We start from the raw sequence: 23,661 nt of genomic DNA on the forward strand, positions 1-23,661 counted from the left end.
ATTACATGCATCTGGAAAAAATTTTTTTTTCCAGCTGCATGAAATATTTTTGCTGAATTATATGTTTTAAAGATCGCAGATTCTAAAAATAACTTCCGTTACATCCCATCACGTAAAGGTTTTTTGCAAAATAAAAACAAATTTTTGATGAAAACTCTTATTTATTACAATGAATTAAATATATTATATTTTTTTACAATTAATCAACAAATTGTTTCTGATATTTATACACAATTTTAGGTCTAGTCTTTTTACTTATGAAACCTTTTCTTTTTTTGATGCTTCTCCAAACTCGTTTCCGATTTCCTTCTCTGGTTTCTTGATTTAGCATCCAACAGTAGTCAGTTAACATATTGACATCCCATTTTCCTTGGTAACATCTCTCGATATCACGGACATCCTGGTGAAATCTTTCACCCTGTTCTTCATTGTAGGCTTTTAAGATTTTGGGAAAATAGTCAATATGGGAGTGTAAGAAATGAACTTTTAAGCTCATCTTGCATCCTCGAGCTTCATACGTTGCTGCCAGCATGCTTTGTGCAATGGTTTTATAGTCAGGGTCTTTAGTATTCTCCAAAAACTTATGCACTACATTCTTGAAAGAGTCCCATGCTTCTTATTCCTTTTCTCCCATTGTTTCCAAAAACCTGCTTTGTCTTGATCTCCAAGTTTCAATTTGAAATACGCAAAATAAACTTTCTTCACAAACTCACTTATGTTTCTTTGTTTACTTTTCACTGTGTATTCACTACAAATATAATAGAAGATGTCGGGAAGCCTCTGCGAGCCATATTCCAGAAATAAAAATATAAGCACAGTAGCGTTCGAATGCTGGATATAAACTGAGTATGGCATTAGATGACCAGCGAGATACTGAACTTATTTAGCTTGTTGAAACATGATCTAATCCAACAGCAGGTTGTATATATTTATTCATAGTATCTCAGATAACTTGTCGAAACATGCTCAACCTCACCAATAATATTACTCACTATCAACTTTTAACCTGTTTCTATACGATCATGCACCTTCTTCCTAACGCTAAAACTACTTAACCCACCTGCCGCTACCAGTACTCTCTTCAACCATTAACATTTTTATTTATTTATTACCAAGTCCAGCTATAATTGATAGAATTAATGTGAGAAGTCTTTGTTTTAAGGTCATTTTTTAATTTAAAAAAATTACTAAAAAGTTAATTAGTAATTTTACGCTAAATACAAACAAAAACTTGAGTGTAACAAAAAGAAAAATTGACGAGACAGAATTTTTTTGGTATTTTTTCGTTTTTACCAAGTTGAAATCTGTAAGAAAATGTATAAAAATCCTATGCAGTTTTTTACTTGCAGACCTGTGTTATCATTTTAAGTGGCTCTATCAGATATATCGGCGCATTGTCGCAAATAATTTTTACATGAATATGACAGCTTCGCATAGATTATATAAACATCAGTTATATTCGTTTATTATATGTAAAGTTTCGCCTAATAAAAATAATAATCAAAACTTATTTGATGATCATTAAGATTCTAAACAAAGAAAATATAGATATTAAAGTAAACAATTCATACAAAATTCTTAATTAAATATTATTAAATTAAAAAGAACGGCGATATTGTTTTTGCACCTGGACATCCAGCGACAGAAAAACATCTGATATGTAAAAAACTTACTCCAAGTAAAAATTTATGACAATTTAGACGACAGTCAAATTGATTTTAGAAATTTTAATTTAATAAAGATAAGTTTGGACTTAGAATTAAACTGTAGGAAACAATAATACAGGTAAAATTCTTATGGGTACCGCTTCGAATCGCCGAGCTTAGATTTACCAATGGAAAACTCCTAAAAACAATTTGATTGTCGTCTAAATGGTCATAAGTTTTTACTTGATATAATTTTTTTATATCTCAAATGCTTTTGTTTATTAATTGTATTAATACGTCAAGAGATAATACGATGACGTACAATTCGGTGTACACTCGGCGACGGTCGAATGAACACAAATGCTATCAGTATTCATTTCGGTCGGCGCCGACCGACGCTTTCGATACACCGTTCAGAAAAACCGTTATAAAAAGTTTTAATTAGCGTAAATTTGAGCATTTGTAATTAAGAATTACATTTTAAATAAAAATCATTTGTATCCACTCTATTTTATTCCTAAAAACATAAAATTAAACCGTAAAATTGAATTTGCTCTATGAGGGAAACCCCCGTCAACTCCGACCAATCGACTAGGAAGTTTTGTCAGCATCTCACTGATAAAGAAAAAGGTATAAGTTTAAAATTTGAGCTTTCTACACCGAGTAATTTCTTCTCTCCGAGAGTCTGTAGTGAGAAATGAAGAAAATGAGAAGAAAATACAGCTTTTCAGATTTTTGATTTAGACAAAATCGTGAAACTTTGCATACTTTCCTAAGAAAACAATTTTCATTTGAACGAGATATTCGAAATTACTATAGGTGTTTGAAAGGGCTGAGGAATAGACTCCCGAAAATTAGCAATTCTGATTCCTGTATAGATAGTCAGAGACTAATTTACCTTGCGGGTAGTTACTGACATGATTTTAGATATGTTATCGTTACGAGTTGTACTTCTAAGTAAAAAATAGTTTAAATAGATTTTCCATCATTTTCGAAACCACGATTGAAATTTTGAAGTATTTGAACACATTTTTCTTATTTAATAAACTTAAAATACGAATATTTTATATTTTATTTTACTACGAAAATTCTACTAATTGGCAAATCGTCGTTACAGGTTCAAATAATGTTAGAAACTGAATTGTAGAAATTTTTCACTTATTCAAAATGTTTTACATGAATCAAAAGTTGAAGTTCTTACTAACTTAAAAACTTGCGAAATTATATTATTTTATGTGAAGAAAAACAATATATTTTATAACACTTTGAATTATTTTTACACGACGAAATTATATACCTTAAAAATAATAATAAAAAATTAATGATTTTCCAACGATAATTAAAATTTAAAACAGATGCGAAATAGCGATTGGCAGAGAATGAGAAAACAATTAATTATACTAATCAGCATTTTCCACTAGATTTAAACGACTATAAATAGAATGGAAACATGGCCATTGCTATAACTAATCATGATCTTCTATTTTGCAATATTTTTCCCATTTGTAGTCGTTTCGGCCATTTCAAGTGGTAAGACAATATTGTTTTTATTAAAATATTAATAATATTCAAGAGTTTTTAATATACAGTTTTGAAGGGATATTTTTAAGTGTCTGACATTAATAAATAAACAGGTCGAGTTGACGTCCTGGTGTTTCCGTCGGTGGAAACATCGAGATCTGGAGTGAAGACGGTCAAATTCCGAGCTCTAAACAAAGAAATAGAANTGTTTGAAAGGGCTGAGGAATAGACTCCCGAAAATTAGCAATTCTGATTCCTGTATAGATAGTCAGAGACTAATTTACCTTGCGGGTAGTTACTGACATGATTTTAGATATGTTATCGTTACGAGTTGTACTTCTAAGTAAAAAATAGTTTAAATAGATTTTCCATCATTTTCGAAACCACGATTGAAATTTTGAAGTATTTGAACACATTTTTCTTATTTAATAAACTTAAAATACGAATATTTTATATTTTATTTTACTACGAAAATTCTACTAATTGGCAAATCGTCGTTACAGGTTCAAATAATGTTAGAAACTGAATTGTAGAAATTTTTCACTTATTCAAAATGTTTTACATGAATCAAAAGTTGAAGTTCTTACTAACTTAAAAACTTGCGAAATTATATTATTTTATGTGAAGAAAAACAATATATTTTATAACACTTTGAATTATTTTTACACGACGAAATTATATACCTTAAAAATAATAATAAAAAATTAATGATTTTCCAACGATAATTAAAATTTAAAACAGATGCGAAATAGCGATTGGCAGAGAATGAGAAAACAATTAATTATACTAATCAGCATTTTCCACTAGATTTAAACGACTATAAATAGAATGGAAACATGGCCATTGCTATAACTAATCATGATCTTCTATTTTGCAATATTTTTCCCATTTGTAGTCGTTTCGGCCATTTCAAGTGGTAAGACAATATTGTTTTTATTAAAATATTAATAATATTCAAGAGTTTTTAATATACAGTTTTGAAGGGATATTTTTAAGTGTCTGATATTAATAAATAAACAGGTCGAGTTGACGTCCTGGTGTTTCCGTCGGTGGAAACATCGAGATCTGGAGTGAAGACGGTCAAATTCCGAGCTCTAAACAAAGAAATAGAAGTGAAATTAGAACCTGCTGGCGAAATATTGGCGGAAAACTTCGCACTGCTTGATGCGAACAATCGAATACTTCCCTCGGTAAGTCAGTTTTTTAAATTATTATTCTTTTTCATAAGGTTATACAGTAGCTTTATTTACAACACTAGCTGCAAGGACCCGCTTCGCTGGGTTTTTATTTGTATGTAATATAGTTTTATATATATATATATAAAAGACTGTCTTTTTAAGTAATCTAGAATCTAGCTGCAAGGACTCGCTTCGCTGGGCAAAAAGTAACGATAGTGAAGATTAAGATAATTACATTATAGCTAATCTTACCCGTTTTCACAGAATGCAAGAATTAGGTCCCCCGTTTCCAGACTAATTAGATAATTTTTACCTTTAGTCAAACAAACTATTTTCAACGTTTCTGGAACGTTTACAATCGTTCTATAATCGAATCAATATTCGAATTTTATGTTCGAATTTAATTCGAACAAATTCGAACAAAACATTCGAAATAGAAAGCCACTTTCAACTACTTTCAGCCACATATCTACCGCACCCTTATAGCTATCGAGACGCAACCACCCCTATGCACGAATGGAGACTTGGGGATACCACCACATACAAACACCATTCACGTGCGATGTGTAGTTTTTGCAAAAAAAGTGAAATATAGGGACATACATGTCCATTTATATATATATATATATATATATATAGATATAGATTTATCTAGTGTTCTTCCTAGTCACCATTTGTGCTGGATGCAACATCTCAATGGTATAAAGTAACGTGTGTACTCGGCTTCTCGCAATAGCCGCAATAATCGAAATAGTCGAAATTATAAAAAAGTATTTCGGGAGTTCGATGAACGAAAAGAGGGCAAGTGGAAGTAGCGAAATTTCAAAGTAAAGAAATTGAACTTGTCCGAACTGAATATATTTATGGCAGATTGGAGATGAGCAATTCAAAAATGGCCAGACTTAAACTACGTGATAGAATTATTTGTTGTATACATTTGCAGACAAAAATACAGTGTCAAGAAAAGAATTACCATGTGTTCGAAAAACAACTAACTGTCTTATATTAAAAATGTAATAGATTTCACTTACAAAATGCAATTCGGATTGTTATTATGACATTCGTTAATCACAATGTTACTAAATTTACATACTGTACCAGTATATTTGTATTAGGATTATATATTTTGATGAAAATAGTAAGTCTACATAAATACTTAAATGTTTTAAGATCGAAGTACAAGACTTGAAAAGAAAAATGTACAGAAATAGCACTAATGGAGCAGCTTTGTTGATCGATGAAGAAGGACCTGTCAAAATTGTAATTATTACTATTATTAATAATTATACGTATTTTTGTACAGAATATAGTACTTTTATGCATATTTTTTAGGAAGGAATTGTGAATTCAAACTTGAGAATTGAACCGTATGAGTCGGGAAGGACGGATAGAGAGGGAAGAATTCCTCATCAAATTGTGAAAGTTATAAGTGACAAAAACTCTTTTGGCGATGACGGAGGTATACACAGAAACATTTTTAATTTTTAATACTTCGCAGCTTAGGTTTTGTTAACCTATTAACTTTGTTTTCCAGTCATGCCTATAGGTGTTAAAGAAACAGTAGAGAAAGTGGAGAGAATGGCCAGAGACGATCAGTGCATAGTGCTGAAATATCTGATCTTAGCAGAAAGTAACTTTACCAGACATTTAAAAAAACAGGAATATCTAGAAAAGTTTGTTGCTCGCCTGTTTATTCAGGTAGGATATTATTTGTTACATGCATTTAAATGTAATATAATAATATTTAACTTTAGATTAAAATTGATATTTTTGTGATGTTTTTATTTATTATTCAGGTACAAAACATGATTGATACGTTAGNGATGACGGAGGTATCAAGGCCTATACACAGAAACATTTTTCATTTTTAATACTTCGCAGCTTAGGTTTTATTAACCTATTTACTTTGTTTTACAGTCATGCCTATAGGTGTTAAAGAAACAGTAGAGAAAGTGGAGAGAATGGCCAGAGACGATCAGTGCATAGTGCTGAAATATCTGATCTTATCAGAAAGTAACTTTACCAGATATTTGAAAAGAGAGGAATATCTAGAAAAATTTGTTGCTCGTATGTTTATCGAGGTAGGATATTATTTGTTACATGCATTTAAATGTAATATATTAATATTTATCTTTAGATTACAATTGATATTTTTGTGTTGTTTTTATTTATTATTCAGGTACAAAACATAATTGATACGTTAGAATTGGGAATAAAACTTTCCGTTATTGGAGTTATTTTGTACAAGGTAATTGAAGAAAATGCGTAATTTATCCATCAACTATATTTATTTGTTTAATTTCCTTTGCAATTACAGAGAAATACGGATCCATCTTATATACACGAGAGTGCAATACCGGGATACGAACGACATCTTAATGCTTACGACTTACTTGATAAAATGTCTTACTATTACTGTTATCACGCTACTGGTTTGGCTGTAGATGCTGATATTATCATGCTAATTGTCAAGTAAGTATTATATTATTGATATTTATAGATTACAGTTTGAGTAATTTCAATATTTATTACTAGTCGTAAATTGGGCTCGCTAAATAAAGATAATTCAGTTAGTTTGAATGTACTCGGTAAGTATTTTTCTGTTTTCTTCTACGTCACCTAAAATTGTTTCTACGTACTTCCAAATAAATTGTCTTATAGGCATTGCGTACACAACCGGTGTTTGCAAGAGATGTACTAAAGTTGGCGTGGTTACTATCGATCCACTCAATCATCCTGATAGAGCTTGGGTAGTAGCACATGAATCAGGACATCTGTAAGTAACTTAATATATTACATTAAATGTAGAAATATTCTAAATTTGAAACGAAATTTTAGACTTGGAAGCGTGCACGACGGAGAAGATGCCAATAAAATCGGATTTCCTGGAAATCCTGGAGCATTAGATTGTCCATCATCAGACGGATACATTATGGGAGGTCGAAGAAATGGTAACGAGAATAAATTTTCCAAATGCTCTAAAGAATCCATCAAATATACATTATCGTAAGCATAATTTTAATTATATATTTAAATATTTTAGAAATAAATACATTAATAACACAATTTTTTGAAGGAAATCACGTTGTAAATTTGAAGAAGATTGCAAATCTTATTAATTCGTATTTTGTGGGATATTTTATGTTTAATTAAAAAATATTATTTTAAATGATAAAATAAAATATGAGTTGGATTTCGTATATATTATTTGATCAAGTTTTAATTTAGAAATAATTTGAACTAAATAAAATAGTTATTATATTGTCAAATTTTGTCGTGTGTCTTTTTTCTGTTGCTGTTCAGACATTAATATCACCCATTGCCTTTTTACTTTCTTAATAACAATCGTATGCATTACATTAATAAAGTAAAAATTCCGGTCATCAAGAAATGAAATTTGTGTCTGATTAGGAATTGTGAAAAATGAAAAAATTTATGTATGAAAAATACAATTAAAAATTGATTAAAAAGTGACATTATTGAAGTATATAGTGAAGTTCATTTGAAATAAAATATTACAAGCAGTTTAAGATTATCGATAAATTAATATTTTATCGAAGCCAAAAGTAGTCAAGAGCTCATGTTAAGAGGAAAGAGAAACATAAAATAATACACGACGTTTACGTAAAAACCTAACCAACGTTACAATTTACGACTCAATTTACTGAACTTAGTACTTATTGTACATTATATATGATACGTTATTAAATAAAGCTACATTAGTGTTAGATCAACTGATAAGACGATAATGAGAATTAGTGTTTCCCGACTCTCCGGAAAAACAAAAGAAAACACTGAAAAGAAGATAAAACAAAAAACTTGCACATAATACAAAAGAATTTGCTTTTCGTATTTTATTCGTACAGAAAATAATAATACAATTAGCAATTAAACGCTAAAAATTCTAATTATAAAATCCCATAGGAATGTGTGAAAATAAATATTGAAATCGTATATTTTTCTCAGTTTCACTTTAAAGATTTTAACTTAATGTTTTCGCTCATATTTGATTTCAAAAATTACAATAAGCGATCGATCTCTATATTACAGTTCGGCGGCCAATAGAAAACGTACACGCTTCAAAAATATGTTTTATATTTTGATTTTCATGACATAGTATAAATATAATTTCTTACAAAAAATTAAGTTGTATGAAGATAATGTTTATAAAAATAAATTAACAAAGGTTTTTATATATTCTTATTGTCGTATTAATTTTATTTATAATATAGTAGGCATTAGCAGATGCATCGAATGGCGAATTTAAATGCTATCCTCAGAACACTGTTAAATACAAAACACACAGTTAAAGCAATAAACACATATGTCGTCCCAGTACTCACATACTTTTTTGGATTTACACATTGGACTCACACAGATCTCGAGCTACTCCAAAGGAAAACAAGAACAACACTTACTAAGCGTAAACAACATTATCCTAAATTCGCCATAGAACGATTAGCCTTTCCAAGTAAAGATGGTGGACGTGGCATGATTGTCATAGTAGACCTTCACTACAAACAAATACAGTCACTGCGAGAGTTTTTCTACAGGAAACAAGAAACATCACAATTACATAAAGCAGTAACTCTAGCAGACTCAAATAACACACCATTAAACTTACACTCATATCATACAGACATGACACAACATATAAAAAGCATAGACACCATCAAGCAATCGTGGGCTCGTAAGGCACTCCATGGCAGTCATCTTTATGACCTGGCCCAGGATTTTGTTGACAAAACTGCGTCAAACAGCTGGTTAGATCGGGGATGCCTCTTTGGGGAGACGGAAGGATTCATGATTGCCATACAGGATCAGGTCATAAATACTAAAAACTACAGAAAACACATACTCAAAGATACAACACTCACAAATGACACATGCAGAAAATGTCACATCATGCCAGAAACTATACAACACATCACTTCTGGTTGCAAGCTCTTGGCACAGACAGATTACTTACATAGACACAATCAAGTAGCAAATATAATACACCAAGAGCTTGCAAAGAAACACAAATTGGCAGACATCCACGAACCATACTACAAGTATATTCCACAGACAGTATTGGAAAATAACACGCACAAAATGTATTACGACAGAGCCATAATCACAGATAAAACAATTTACCACAACAGACCAGACATCACACTCATTGACAAACACAATAAAATCACATACATTATAGACACTCACAATGTACAAAACACATGCACTGAAAAAATTAGCAAGTACACAGAACTTGCCCAGGAAATAAGGCATCTATGGAGGATGGATAGGTTGCTTATTGTACCTGTCCTTCTCTCCTGTACAGGTGTGATACCACACACACTACACAAAAAGCCTGGAAACATTACAATTGAATAGAAATACATACATCACACCACAGAAGGCCACTATATTGAATACATGTCATATTGTTAGGAAATTCCTGAATACTGACACTGACACTGACACACTTATTTAATTTCTTTTGGTTGCTATGCCTTGACTCTGGTCCGGCATAGTACACAGCCACTGGTTTAAACCGAGTATTACCCACTAAACTCAACATAATAATAATAATAAGCGGAGAGTCCAAACGGTTAGGAGTTGAAAGTTGAAATTTTGTACAGAGTTAGGGTACGTTACGAGAATGTACAGTACACTAAGAAGGAATTTTTCGAAATTCCTTCCCGGGGGAGAGAGGGAGAGATTTAAGGCTTATCCTAAGAAACAGCTTCTACTGTACTGTTTTAGATGCGATTTTTTTTATTTTTATTTTTACTGCGCTTTAGATTTTAGGATTTAAAATTAATCATTTTATTCAAATACATAGTTCTTACGCCCGGTGAAAATGGGTAAGATCGGCTATAATCTAATAATCTTAATCTTCGCTTCTGTTACTTTTTGCCCGAGCAACGCCGGGCTCATCTGCTAGTTAAATATAACTATTAATTACAAAATATACGCAACCGTAGACGGTAATCAACTGTTAGTTATTTTCCCTTAATTGTGTTGATTCTTTGACTCTAATCATCATCAATATATATTATAAAGGTAAGTGTACAATGTCCGTGCCGCTAAAACTCAAAAACGAGTCCCGATGCGATTAAGGGAGTTATATGGTGTGGTAGCCCTCTATCCCCCATCTATGAAGAAGGTTCCCGTTTTTACCTGAAAGGCGTGCTGTTGAAGATATAAGGGCTGGAAGTTTCGCCATCTAGAAATTTCTAGAACAGTCCAGAACATTCGAGAGTATTCCAGAACATTCCAAAACATTCCAGAATGTTCCGGGATGTTCTGGAACGTTCGGGAACATCCCGGAACATCCCAGATCATTGTGCAACATTCCAGAACACTCTCGAACGTTGTGGAATGTTCTGGAACATTATGGACCATTCCAAGCCTTTTTTGTATGAAAGGGACTACCTACTGGTGGAGGTATATAAAGCAAGATCCGTCGTGGATCTTGTTTCAGTTCGTCAGTTTCAACTAATCTATATATATATATATAAATGGGCGTGTGTATCCCTATATTTCACTTTTCCGCCAAAACTACACATCGCACATGAATGGTGTTTGTATGTGGTAGTAGCCCCAAGTCTCCATTCGTGCACTATGGTGGTTGCGTCTCGATAGCTATAAGGGTGCGGGAGATATGAGACTGAAAGTGGTTGAAAGTGGTTTTCTGTTTCGATTTTTAAAATGTTCGAATTTGTTCGAATTTAATTCGAACAATATTCGAATTAAATTTCGAATATTGGTTCGATTATAGAACGATTGTAAACGTTTCAGAAACGTTGAAAATAGTTCGTTTGACTGAACAGGAGACGTTCAGAAATAGAATCGGGACCAGGTGTCTAATTAGTCTGGAAACAGGGGACCTAATTCTTGCATTCTGTGGAAACGGGTAAGATTGGCTATAATGTAATTATCTTAATCTTCACTATCGTTTCTTTTTGCCCACAAATAAAAACCCAGCGAAGCGGGTCCTTGCAGCTAGTCTATATATATAATCGAGACGGGTTGATAATAATAATAATAAGCGCAGAGCCCAAACGGTTAGGAGTTCCAAAGTTGAAATTTGGTACACAGTTAGAGAATGTACACTAAGAAAGGATTTTTTCGAAATTCTCCCCACGGGGGAGCGGGACAGGATTAACGTTTCGACAATGGAAGCGTTAAGAGAAAGCAACGTGCAAGATTTACAGGCGCAGATGCGGTTTTTTGCGTTTTTTGGAGAAATCGAACATATTTTTAGCCCCATCTAAAAATTTTATAATTAGTCTGGAAACAGGGGGACCTGGTTATTGCATACTGTGAAAACGGGTAAGATTGGCTCTAATGTAATAATCTTAATCTCCGCTATCGTTACTTTTTGCCCGAGCAACGCCGGGCTTATCTGCTAGTGAACATATAAATAAATTATAGTTACAATTCACATGTCAGTATCCATAGATGTAATTCATTGCAGTTAAAACCCATGAAATACATAATAAGAGAAAAAATTTCATATCAGGATTTTTTTCATAAATTTTAATAAACTCCCTTTAATGAAAGCATTTTTATTTATTTGAAAAAGTGTTATTTCTACAGAATATTTCCAGAAATAAATTAATATTATGTGAACATCACCAATATTTTAGATATTTACATATAAAATGTGCTCTATATACTCTCAATTACCGTTATTTTCGATCAATTCGATCAATTGTCGAAAAGACAATTGGCACTAAAAGACCTGTTAAACATAAAAGTATATAAAGTAATATTTGCTTTAAATCATCAATTTTAATTTAGATAAAATGTCACTTACCATAGAAAATGTACAAAATGTTCTCTAGAACACGAAGAAAATTTCATTTTATTTGCACCTGTATCATCACCCATAATATAACCATCTTCACTTGGACAATGTACTGCTGTTGGACTACCAGGTGAGCCATCTTCTTCGTCTTCTCCGTCATGATCAATCCCAATTCTAAAACAGAGATTTCTAAATTTATCTATAAGTATCTTATTATTTGTAGGATATATGTATAAATATTAAATATTTAGGCTATGTATCTTAATCAAAGAAGTCAAAGTCTTTTATATATACTGTAATTAGCCTATATAACCGGCTTCGCTCGAGAGAATGATATGTGAAATAAAGGTAATATATTCATATAAATATTTACACACATAAAATGTACAGACAGAAAAATATATGTAGTTCTACTTATCGTTTTTATTAATAAACGATAATAACAATAATTTCTTGTATTAATTTTTATATCTCGTGGTAAAGGAAGTGAAATTTACTGTATTCTTTGTGAAAAGACAGTTAAATGCATTAAACTTTAGAATTTAAAGTTTAACTAATTTAATTATACAAGACAGAAAAAGAGTAATTATTTAATTTTCATATATCTTTACGCAAACCTATATCTTTACCTCACATGTTGGAGCAATCACTGCTTTACTTATCTTCTTTAAATATATATTGGATGAAATGTTGCTTCCTGAAGCAATGCCTGCAATTTTTCTGATATCAAAAGCGGTCTTAGTGCTGTATACCGGAATAGAGGCCTTGTACTATATACTTTCTCAAAATCGCTTTGTTTAAGCATTTCAATCTGTTTAAAGAATTACAACTTTTAAAAACGAAATACTGAAAATTATAGTGACAAAATGACGAAACAATAAAAGCAGACAATGACTCTTATTTGCTAGATATAATAAACCAAACACTTTCCTTTTTCACAGTTATGCAGTTTTATTAAATAAACAAATTTATAATTAAAATCCCATTAATACCAAATAGTTATATTATATTTTAAATAGAAAAGCATTTCTGTATCTTTTACAATCAAAAATTGTTAAGAGTTTATCGTATATGAAAAGCAATTACTCGAAAAGAAAATTAATCGTCTTTATTTAGGTTTTCACATTCTGTAAATGCTTTACTTGTAATCCAAATCATTATAAAGTTTTCTTACAATCTGTAATAATGTAACTGGCCTGGTTTTGCTGTTAAAAAAACTATCATCATTAATCTACGGTAAATGTATTTTTATAACTTTATCCAAATAATAAAATTTATATTTACTTTAAGAAAAATTTAATATTTTTCAGTGAACAAGTAGAAAATTTGTTTCGATTGTTTTCGGAATTGTCTCCCATAATAAATCCATCAGATCCAGGACATTCAGCTCCAGGACTGCCAGGCAGGCTAAATTTAACTCCCTCTCCGTCATGAGGACTTCCAATTACATCTTAATTGTATATATTCACATACAATTCACATAGTATGTGAATATATATATGTATATATTCACAGTTCATGGCAACAGGGACGTTATACAGAGATATGTATATGTTGCCGCATGCAGTAGTGATTGAACGTGACAATGATGTTGCTGACCTAATGAAGGTGCTGAACTTCACCTACAGTTTACAGGAGTGAAGACTTTTCATAGATGCGTCGAAAACAAGTCTCAAGGGTGTTTTGCTCCACAATGGAAATAAAATGCCCTCTGTTCCAATTGCTTACACCAGCTTGACTAAAGAGAATTACAAATTCTTATGAAAGATGCTAAATTCATTACAGTACAATGAATACAAATGGAAAATATGTGGAGACTTCAAAGTAATTGCTATGACATTGGGAATGCAAAAGGCTACACAAAGTATGCATGTTTTCTTTGCGAGTGAGATAGTCATGACAGAAATTCTAACTACGTGTAAAAGAAATAGCCTAAGCGGAGGTGGAAAGTGGGCGAAAAGAATGTGCAACGTCAAAGTCTGGTAGCTCCTGAAGATATACTACTTCCACCGCTTCACATCAAACTTGGCCTAATGAAACAATTCATAAAGGCAATGGATCCAACAGGCCTTGTGCCTGCTGGATCCATGTGGAGCCAAGTGAATTTGCATATCTAGCTGACAAATTCCCCATCTTTCAGCTGTAAAAATAAAGAAAGGTGTATGTATGGGCCCGCAAATCAAGGAGCTGCAGAAAGATGCAAATTTTGAAGCATGTTTAACTGCCAAAGAAAAAAGAGCATGGGAGTGTTTCGAGATGATATCAGAAAACTTCCTCAGGAGAAGAGCTACCAACTACAAAGCAATGGTGAATGACATGATCAAAGCATATCAAGATTTGGGGTGCAACATGTCTCTGAAGGTACTGTACATATGATGGACTCATCTGAACTACTTCATAGAGTTGTAGTGACGTATCGGATGAACATGGCGAAAGATTCCATAAAGACATTTCTACTATAGAGAGGAGTTATGAAGAGAAGTGGGTACCTTCTATGTTAGCAGATTATTGCTGGAATATCATTCGAGAGAAGAAAGATTCTCAATACAAGAGAAAAAGTGATGTGCATTACTATATGGTGGCTCATTTTTTGTCACTTTTCTGTAATTGCTCATATGAAATAAATACTACAAAGCAAATACACTAAGAATACTGTGTTATATGTTAGATCCCAACCTCCTTTAATGTGATGAACTTAATAACATCATTAAAAAGCTGATTTGTTTCTTGAATTTCAGCTAATGTGTCCTGCACTATATCAGAAACATAAAGAAAAAATAAAATTGTGATTACTCATAAACTATCCCTGACAGAAAAAAACTAAAAACAGGTTTGAATTCTGCGCTCAAAGTACAACTAGGAACACAATGCATTTTTCAGAAATAGAAAAAAAGTTTTTTTTGCAGAACAGTGTTATAGAGTTCAAGTTTGAAAAAAATGTTTTCATATCACTTCATCATTAGGGGAGACCGGGGCAAGATCGGCATGTTAAGCTTTACTTACATTTTTTGTAATGAATACTGCTGTAAACTGAAAAAAAAGCGTTGCATATTGTCTATTGGAATGTTACCTTACTATAGAACTGGTTAAAATCAGTTTGGAAATAAAAATAATTAAAATAATTACAACTTTACAAGAAGAGAGAAATTGACGAAGTTGCCCCGGGTATAGGGGCAAGATCGGCAACTTCTCTCTTTTTGTAAAGTTGTAATTATTTTAATTATTTTTATTAAAGTTGCCCCTGGTATAGGGGCAACAGTAATGGGGCAAGATAGGCACGTATATAAAATTATGTTATTAACAATGTATAAGTTGGAATTCACTATTAAAACAAAGAAATACAAATCCAACACCCATTTAATATTATTACAACGAAATGCAAGTTCAAAGACATATATACATGAATAACAAATGCAAACATGTTTTCATTTATCATCTGTTTGATTTTTATCCTTTGCTTCTAATGTGGCTTTATGTTGCCGATCTTACCCCGCTAGTCATGATTTCGAAACATTAAGTACAACCCTGAGAACAGAATGCCAAGCCACGATCTGGCCACGTGAATAAGTTGAAGTTACATCCTTCTAACAGGAAAAGTAACTTTCGTTATCATGGAATTATAACAAAACCTGCCAATTCAATATAAATGGAAAAAAAATATTATATGGAATTGAACGAAAATGAAAATTTGCTTATTAATTCAACTACGCTTGTTGGAGAACAATAAAAACACTACACTCAACAAGCCACCAATAAAACTCAACTGCCTAACCTATAACCAAAGTCTTCTTTTAATTTGTTTTTGAAAAAAAGCGCTTGACAAACTTGCCCCGCATGCCGAAGTTGCCCCGGTCTCCCCTATATCTATATTAATGAAATATATTGCCATTTTACAAACAGATCTTTTTGTATTCAATTATGTTTTCATTATATCGATTATATACTCATATTATATTCGAATCGGCCTTTTATATTTTGTAAATATCCACGTATGACATATGTTATTAGTTTAATTCTATACTACTTGTAATTATGTAAAAACTATTTTTATATCATTTATTTTCCTTTTATAAATTTTTAATTATTTTTTAAGCTAATGTGACACGACCTACGAATGGCAGCTTCCAGAGCATCACATAAAATTTCTACGGGAAAGCCATCATTGCAGGCGTAAAGTTGCTTCTAAAGTTGTTTATCCGGGAAAGATGCCATTCAGGAACCATTTTTGGCATATTAAAACAAAATAAATATACACACTTTTTTTCAGTTTCTAATGAATATTTATTTCAATAATCAAAAGCTATACATTTTTCTTGGCTTGATTTCGAAAGAAGCCTTATAATGAAGGGTTAAATGTTATAATAGTTATTATAACTGTTACTTGACATTAATGTTCATTGCTTGCAGATTGATCGCTTAGATATATTTGTTATCTCTGATTCGCGATTCTGATATAGGTCGGTAACGATTCACGGCAAATACGCTTTATGAAGGGCGTGACCAAGAAGAATGCCCAATCAAGCAAGTAGAACAAGGTGTGGCTAACACCTTTTAACAAATCATGTTCAAGAAAATTTACCAATGTTTTATTGAATAATAAGAAACCAATACCCTTCGTGTTTTGTCTCTCAACTTGCAAAACTTAATCAGTAAGTAATAAAGTGGCAAGTTTGTGAGAAATGGAGGGGAAAGCAGTTTCAGAAGGAAAAAGTGTTGAGGAGAGAAACGTAAGTTTAGAAAAAACTGAGGTGTGTCACTTTACAGTTGAACTTGTTCACTTAGAAAAACAAATTGGAATCTTAAGGAGTGGGTCTGCGAAGTAACATATTACTTCCAATTCCCGGCTTTATTGATTTCTATGTCCAAGTAACGGGAGACAAGATCAGTTCCAGAGAAAGACCAATTTTCGATATTCATCGACCGAAATATAAGAATGACGGTTTCATTACCTGGTTTTACATTCGTGAACATAACAAATCGTGTGTTCCTCGAGTCTAATCAGAATCCGAAAGTAGTTGATGGCGATAATGCAATGTATCGATCTTAATTATGCTATGTAAAATATTTATTTTAATTCTATTTCAAAACACCATCAGATTGTTTCCAATAGTCCCTTCATTAGAAGACTTCGAAATCATGCAAAGGAAAATGTATAGCTTTTGATTATTGAAATAAATTTGGTAATCTTCACACGTTGGAGCAATCATTGCTTTATTTATTTCTTTAAATATATATTGAATGAAATATTGCTTCCTGAAGCAATGTCTGCAATTTTTTTTTTTATATTTAAAACGGCCTTAGTGCTGTATACCGGAATAGAGGTCTTGTACTATATTTAAAGCGTTTCTTAAAATCACTTTGTTTAAGCATTTCAATCTGATTAGAGAATTACAATTTTTAAAAACTAAATTATAAAAACTATAACTTTTAATTTTATATTTTATAATTGTTTATAAAATGTCGAAAACAATAAAAGCAGACAATGACTCTTATTGGTCAGATATAATAAACAAACATTTTCGATTTTTCACAGTTATGCATATTTATTAAATAAACAAATTTATAATTAAAATTCCATTAATACCGCATAGTTTTATTACATTTTGAATAGAAAAGAATTTTTGTATCTTTACAATAAAAAAATATCGAGTTTAAAGTCGTAGATGAAAAGCAAAATTGATAATCTTTATTTAGATTTTTCACATTCTGTAAATGTTTTACTTGTAATCCAAATCATTATAAAGTTTTCTTACAATCTGTAATAATGCAACGGGCCTCTTTTTTGCTGTTAAAAAATTCTCATTAATCTACGGTAAATGTATTTTTATAACTTTATCCAAATCCAAAAAATAATAAAATTTATATTTACTTTAAGAAAAATTTAATATTTTCGAGTGAACAAGTAGAAAACTTCCTTCGGTTTTTTCCGGAATCGCTTCCCATAAAAAATCCATCAGATCCAGGACATTTGTCGGCTTCAGGACTGCCAGGCAGGCTTAAATTAACTCCCGCCCCGTCATGAGGACTTCCAATACTATAAAAGTAAATTTTATGTGAAACAAGTATTATTAAATGTATTCGTATTAAAAAAGTCATTTACAGATGAGCTGATTCGTGAGCCACTATAGAGGCTGTATCGGAAAGTTTATCTAAGTCTACAATTGCTCCATATTTTCTGCAAGGATCACATGTTCCTCCAAAATATGATAATCCTGCAAAGATTAATTTACATAATACAATCAATATCGTGAAAAAATCTCATATTTTGTAAATATTTTATAATAAATCGCCTACCTAATAAATTATCAAAGATCCAGCCAACATTATTTTTTTCACCAATTACTCTTCTAAAATAAATTAAAAGTAAATTTAAAGACCGATTTACACTTAGAAAAGAGAAATAAACAAGGCTGTAGTTCGTACAATTTTGCGCATTACTCGCGACTGATATGGAAGTAATATATAAGCAAGTTTTACTTTTAATAGCATCATATACAATTTTTGTTTTGCTTCAAATTTAACAATAAAATAGAACTGTTTATTGACATTTTTAAATATTAACTATTTATCTTGAATAATAGATTAGGGTTATTCAAATATGTTTTTTGAGTTATTTGAAGTATATATTTTCGTTTTAGAAGCCATTTAGGTATGTTGAATGATCAATTTAGAATGCGGCTAAGAATGGCGATAATTTCTTAGGTAGAAAACAGACGGACATATAAACAACTCTATAACCATTTAGAATTAAGAGTGAATTGAACTTCGGCATATTTGTTTCTAGCGTCTACGCAACACAATAAACAAGCCACTCCATCAAATGGTTGGTTCCTGATCTTATCGTTAATTGGGACATCCAACCAAAAAAACTGTATTCGTGAGAAGCAAAACGATGACGGGCGGAATATTCAGGAACTCTAGTGTGATTAGTTATACGGTGTTTCTATATGCCGTTGTAAAGAGTTTTCTGTAAATAGTTGATGTAAATAAATATAGCTAGAAATACAAATTCTCGATTAGGCTGATAGTATCTATCTGCGAAGAAGTGGAAAAGCGCAGAACTTAGTTTTTTGAGAAGAGGGCCAGAATGGAAAGTGTCGTCAAAAGGAATGAATTTCCAGACTGTGGAGAAGAATACAATGCGAACAAAGTCGGAAAAACCGCAAAAAGAACTTCACCAGAAAAATAAGCTTTTCAATAAACGAAAGACGGATTGTGCATGTTACGAACTTCAGTGACACAAATTGCAAAGTGTAAGTTAATATGAGCGCATTTTTATTTTCTTGTGTTCGAGTGTAATAATTTGTGAAAATTCAAAGAGATAAAAAGCATACATCATTTTTTCTTTTCAAAATTTATCAATTGGCTTTAAATATTCTCAAAAAAATTAAATAGAATACATACCTCGTAATAAACAAAATTATATCGGCTCGATTTACAAATGAATCGTATTGACGTTTACAATAATAATTCTTAAATTTATTTATAATCACATTTTTTTCAAAAATATCTATTCCTGGAAATAAACTCGCTTTCACAAAATAAGGTTCACTTTCATCCTACAGGAAACCCAAAATCAAATGATTACATATATGTAAATATATGATAAATGAATAAGTTAACATTAGTACATTTATTTTTCTTTTCTCGCGTTCCAGTGTAATAATTTATGAAAATTACAGAAAATACAACAAGCATAATTATTTATTTTTAATTCTTAGAAGTACGAATCCGCTTTAAATATTCTTAGAAAATTAAATCGAATACATACCGCGTACTAAACACGAGGTATGTATTCGAAGTAATAGAAAGAAATAATACTGCGTTGTATTGTATTCAATAATACTTACCGTGTATGTTTTAACTCCAATTAACCGTACTTTCATATTCAGGTTCAGTGTATCCATTATATTTTGGACCTTGAATATATTAAAGAAAATATTAAACTCAAGTCGATATTAATTGTTCATAATTTGTAGAACATGGAGTTATTTTGCAACTTACTTCAACAAACATAGAAGCTAGATAGGTTTCGAGTATTTCTACATTTTCATACCGATTCGTAACTGTACTGTCCGTAACAAATAAATATTCTATTACCACACATTGATCTGCATTAAATTCCCTCGCCTTATAGTCAGAAAATACAGTCAAATTCGAATTGAATACTAAAAATAAACAAATTCAAATGTTTACCTGAAATAATACAGCCTGTATAAGAAGATATAAGGCGTTTTTATAATTTTATTTACATACCTGCATCATTAAAACGCTTTGTTTCTACTAAAATTTCCGTAATGCGATGAGCTTTGATTCCATCTCTGACTGTATCTTGCGATTCATAAGGCTCGATTCCCAACTTGGAAGTTAACATTCCTTTCTGAAAAATTGCAGCAAATTTAACAAAATTATTCATTCGTTTTAGAAAATATTGTCTGATGCTTTCATTAAAAAAAGAAAATCTAAAGAAATAAATTTACACAATAATTAACGAATAATTTCTTAACAAAAGCCAATAAACAATCTTAAATATTGTAAATAAACGCGTAGCCAATATATGACAGGTAAATTCGTTGAATTAATTGCATTTATTTCTTGTATTTTGACTTCATTTTTAACTTTATTTCCTTTTTAAATTATTAAATAAATGATTCGTTCGAGCCTCCATCAAAGAATGTCACGAACAGAATAATGTAGATGTTCTATGATCTGCAACATTATATAGATGAATATTGATTTTGTTAATCAGTTAAAATTAATCAAAATACTATTAATTCTCCTGCAAGATATTTAATATGAATTTCAATTTTGATTAAAGAAAGAATAATATATATTTTTTGACTATCAAGTAAATCTGCATGTAATTTATAACTTATTAAATTTAAAATAATTTTATTAACTATTAATTGTTTTAAAATACTTAAATTCAACAAATAATTTAAAATTATTTTACTTTCAGCAATAAATTTATATTTAAACACGTACAATTTTCAAAGGTCCTTCCTCATTGATGTACAGAGCTGCATCCTTTTCTTTATTTCTAAACAGCTTGCTTTTTAAGTTTTTCACATCCTTCATAGAGATAAAATACTTCAATGTTTACATTATAATTAAGATACATAAAAATGAATTTCTATTACTTAATTTACAAAATATTCGCTTACAAAATGTAAATAAGAAATACGCACAGTTTTATGAATTTTTCCATTTCCGTCCATAACAGTGAAATCATCGGCAATGACATCGCCAGCCGGTTCCAGTTTCAATTCTATATCATTGCCGAAGGTACGCAGTGTCAATATTTTCTCTCCAGATCTTAATGTTTCCAGAAATGGATAAGTTAACTCCGTTCGACCTGACACGTGTCAGAAAATGAAAAATTTAATTCGTTTTATAAGGTATATTTCCTATGTAATTTAATCCATAAATTGATGAAGATAGAAAGTAAACACTTACCACTAGGAATTGCCAAAATGGGTGAAGAAAAGAGAACAACTATCACGTAAAAAAATATGGTTGATCAACATCAACACTCCAGGGTTTTTTATATGTGATGTCGACTTTAAAGGTGATAAATTATACAGCCTTTGTAGATAATAAAAATCCGAAAAACATTTAGAATTTTTAAGTTATAATAATTTTCGCATACAATATATTAAGTTACGACCTCGTTAATTTTACAAAATATATTTTTATATAGCTATTTTTGCAGTCAATATAAACCGTAATTATTTTTAATGATTATATAAACAACATTTAAAAAATTATTCTTACTTTTTAATGTGAGATTAATTCTTTTAAAATTATATTACTTTTGAATTTGTCGTTAGTAAATATACAATTTAAAAATATAAAAGGATTGTTATCGCAATGCGAATAGTTAATTTCGAAATAATTAATAAAAGTCTTTCCATATGCTCTTTTTTAATGGAGCCATTCAGAATTTTTAATGCTAGCGAAATGACTGAAATGATGTTTATTGTCTGAATATTTTATTATTTATTGTTATTATAAACAGAAAATGTGCTGATAGTTGTTCTAAATTTTTAATATTAATAAATCTTACAAATATGAAATGGTGAGAAAATTGAGTTAGTTTCTTCGAGCAAATGTAGTTGCTGTCTCGATAATATTTAAACTTTTGCAGATGANTAATTTATAAAATTTTTAATATTGATAAATCTTACAAATACTAATTAGTGAGAAAATCGCCTTAGTTTCTTCGGTCCAATTTAGTTGCTGTCTCGATAACATTTAAACCTTTACAGATGATTCAACACGCAAATAATATCAACTGTTATTAACAAAGTTCCAAGGATAAATTTGTTGATTAAATCAAAATTATGACTATACAAATAATTTGGGTCTATACAGAATCATTCTTTTTAATAGTCCAACTAAAGACAGATATGAATTTGAGCGCCACGAAACTCTTGATTACTCACTCCCTCCACAATATTGTTCGGCTTACATGTTCGGACGTGTCACGCGGAATCGTCACATAGCTACAATTTATTTTGTTATTTATTTCTGTGTTTGTTATATCTACGGAGCCTTGAGAGACTCTATGTGGTGATTTCTTGTAACCGTGAACGAATCAAAAGACGAGATAACTTATAAGATTAACGAGAACATTTATTAGCTTACATACATTCGACTTGGATTTTACACGAATAGCGAAAATATACCCCGACTTACGCGGTTATCGCTCGGTCCTATCTATCGCGTAAGTTCGGGGTATTACTGTAATCAATATCAACTGTTGTTTATTGTATCCATACATTTAATCATATTAAAATCATTAGTTTTACATTTTAATGTAATTGTAAAGTAATGTAATGTAACAGTTAATTATGCTAGACGAACTTTTCTATTGGTGTCGTTTAAGATTTCAGCATACGGGACACAGGCTGCTTCCAAACCGAGCTTAAATTTTAGATTGCGCTCAGAAATAAGGTCTGATTCTCGCAACATCTTACAGAAGCTATCAATAATGCTATATATTTTTGTAAGAGGGAGGCGCTATCGACAGTGCTGGCTGTTGGCGTGTTTTACGACTTACTGCTACCGATTCCCAGTAATTGAGTTTATTGAAGATGCCTTTTTCTCCCGTCATACTTTCTTTCTTTTTTAATTCTGTTCTCTTTACTTAATATTGGAGGAGTTGAACTTAATCCAGGTCTAATATCTCGTATACTATTTTCTCCTCGCAATAAAGCTTTGATTTCTGCTGGTAAATGTCGTCGATTTCCAACCGAAGCAACATTGAAATCATGTCGATTGAACGATTATTTTGCATCGAAGGTTATTTCTTCTCAAATTACTAAGAAGATTCTACGTTTTCTCGAGGAACGCTGCAATACTATTCTATCGAAACTGGAAGAATTGTCATCGATATTTTACTGGTTGTCTAATTCACAAAAGGAGTATGATGAACCTCTAATCTGCCTGAAAGGAGAAGTTACTGATCTTTTGACTTTTAGAACTGTATGTATGGATAATTTCTCTTTTCAGAATTATT

General features: G+C 31.0%; 3 protein-coding genes across 3 annotated transcripts in view; 1 reads left to right on the forward strand and 2 right to left on the reverse strand.

Annotated features, from left to right (window-relative positions):
* LOC111634070 (venom metalloproteinase antarease-like TpachMP_A) overlaps positions 1-2,565 on the reverse strand; it is a 6,252-nt gene extending 3,687 nt beyond the window's left edge. Inside the window, exon 1 of the mRNA XM_023378750.1 lies at positions 2,545-2,565. Within this exon, the coding sequence (XP_023234518.1) occupies positions 2,545-2,565 (21 nt within the window). The remainder of the gene's footprint in view (positions 1-2,544) is intronic.
* Positions 2,566-3,960: 1,395 nt separating this feature from the next.
* LOC111634071 (venom metalloproteinase antarease-like TtrivMP_A) lies at positions 3,961-7,355 on the forward strand. Its single transcript, XM_023378751.1, has 10 exons — positions 3,961-4,083; positions 4,188-4,357; positions 5,516-5,605; positions 5,678-5,804; positions 6,263-6,426; positions 6,525-6,593; positions 6,663-6,817; positions 6,881-6,933; positions 7,007-7,121; positions 7,184-7,355. Exons 1-10 carry the CDS (start codon positions 4,026-4,028, stop codon positions 7,353-7,355), a joined length of 1,173 nt encoding a protein of 390 aa, XP_023234519.1. The 5' UTR covers positions 3,961-4,025.
* Positions 7,356-17,801: 10,446 nt separating this feature from the next.
* Positions 17,802-21,648, reverse strand: LOC111634059 (venom metalloproteinase antarease-like TserMP_B; the record flags this gene model as incomplete). Its single annotated transcript, XM_023378742.1, has 11 exons — positions 17,802-17,925; positions 18,010-18,174; positions 18,241-18,352; positions 18,435-18,487; positions 19,545-19,699; positions 19,991-20,059; positions 20,145-20,308; positions 20,397-20,520; positions 21,126-21,212; positions 21,329-21,495; positions 21,597-21,648. Coding segments are annotated over 11 exons (1,197 nt in total), but the record flags the coding sequence as incomplete, so codon positions are not given.
* Between the last annotated feature and the right edge of the window lie 2,013 nt (positions 21,649-23,661).

The sequence above is a fragment of the Centruroides sculpturatus genome, unplaced genomic scaffold, assembly GCF_000671375.1.
Source record: "Centruroides sculpturatus isolate CEXI.00-Female unplaced genomic scaffold, Cexi_2.0 scaffold701, whole genome shotgun sequence".
Taxonomy (NCBI): Eukaryota; Metazoa; Arthropoda; class Arachnida; order Scorpiones; family Buthidae; genus Centruroides; species Centruroides sculpturatus.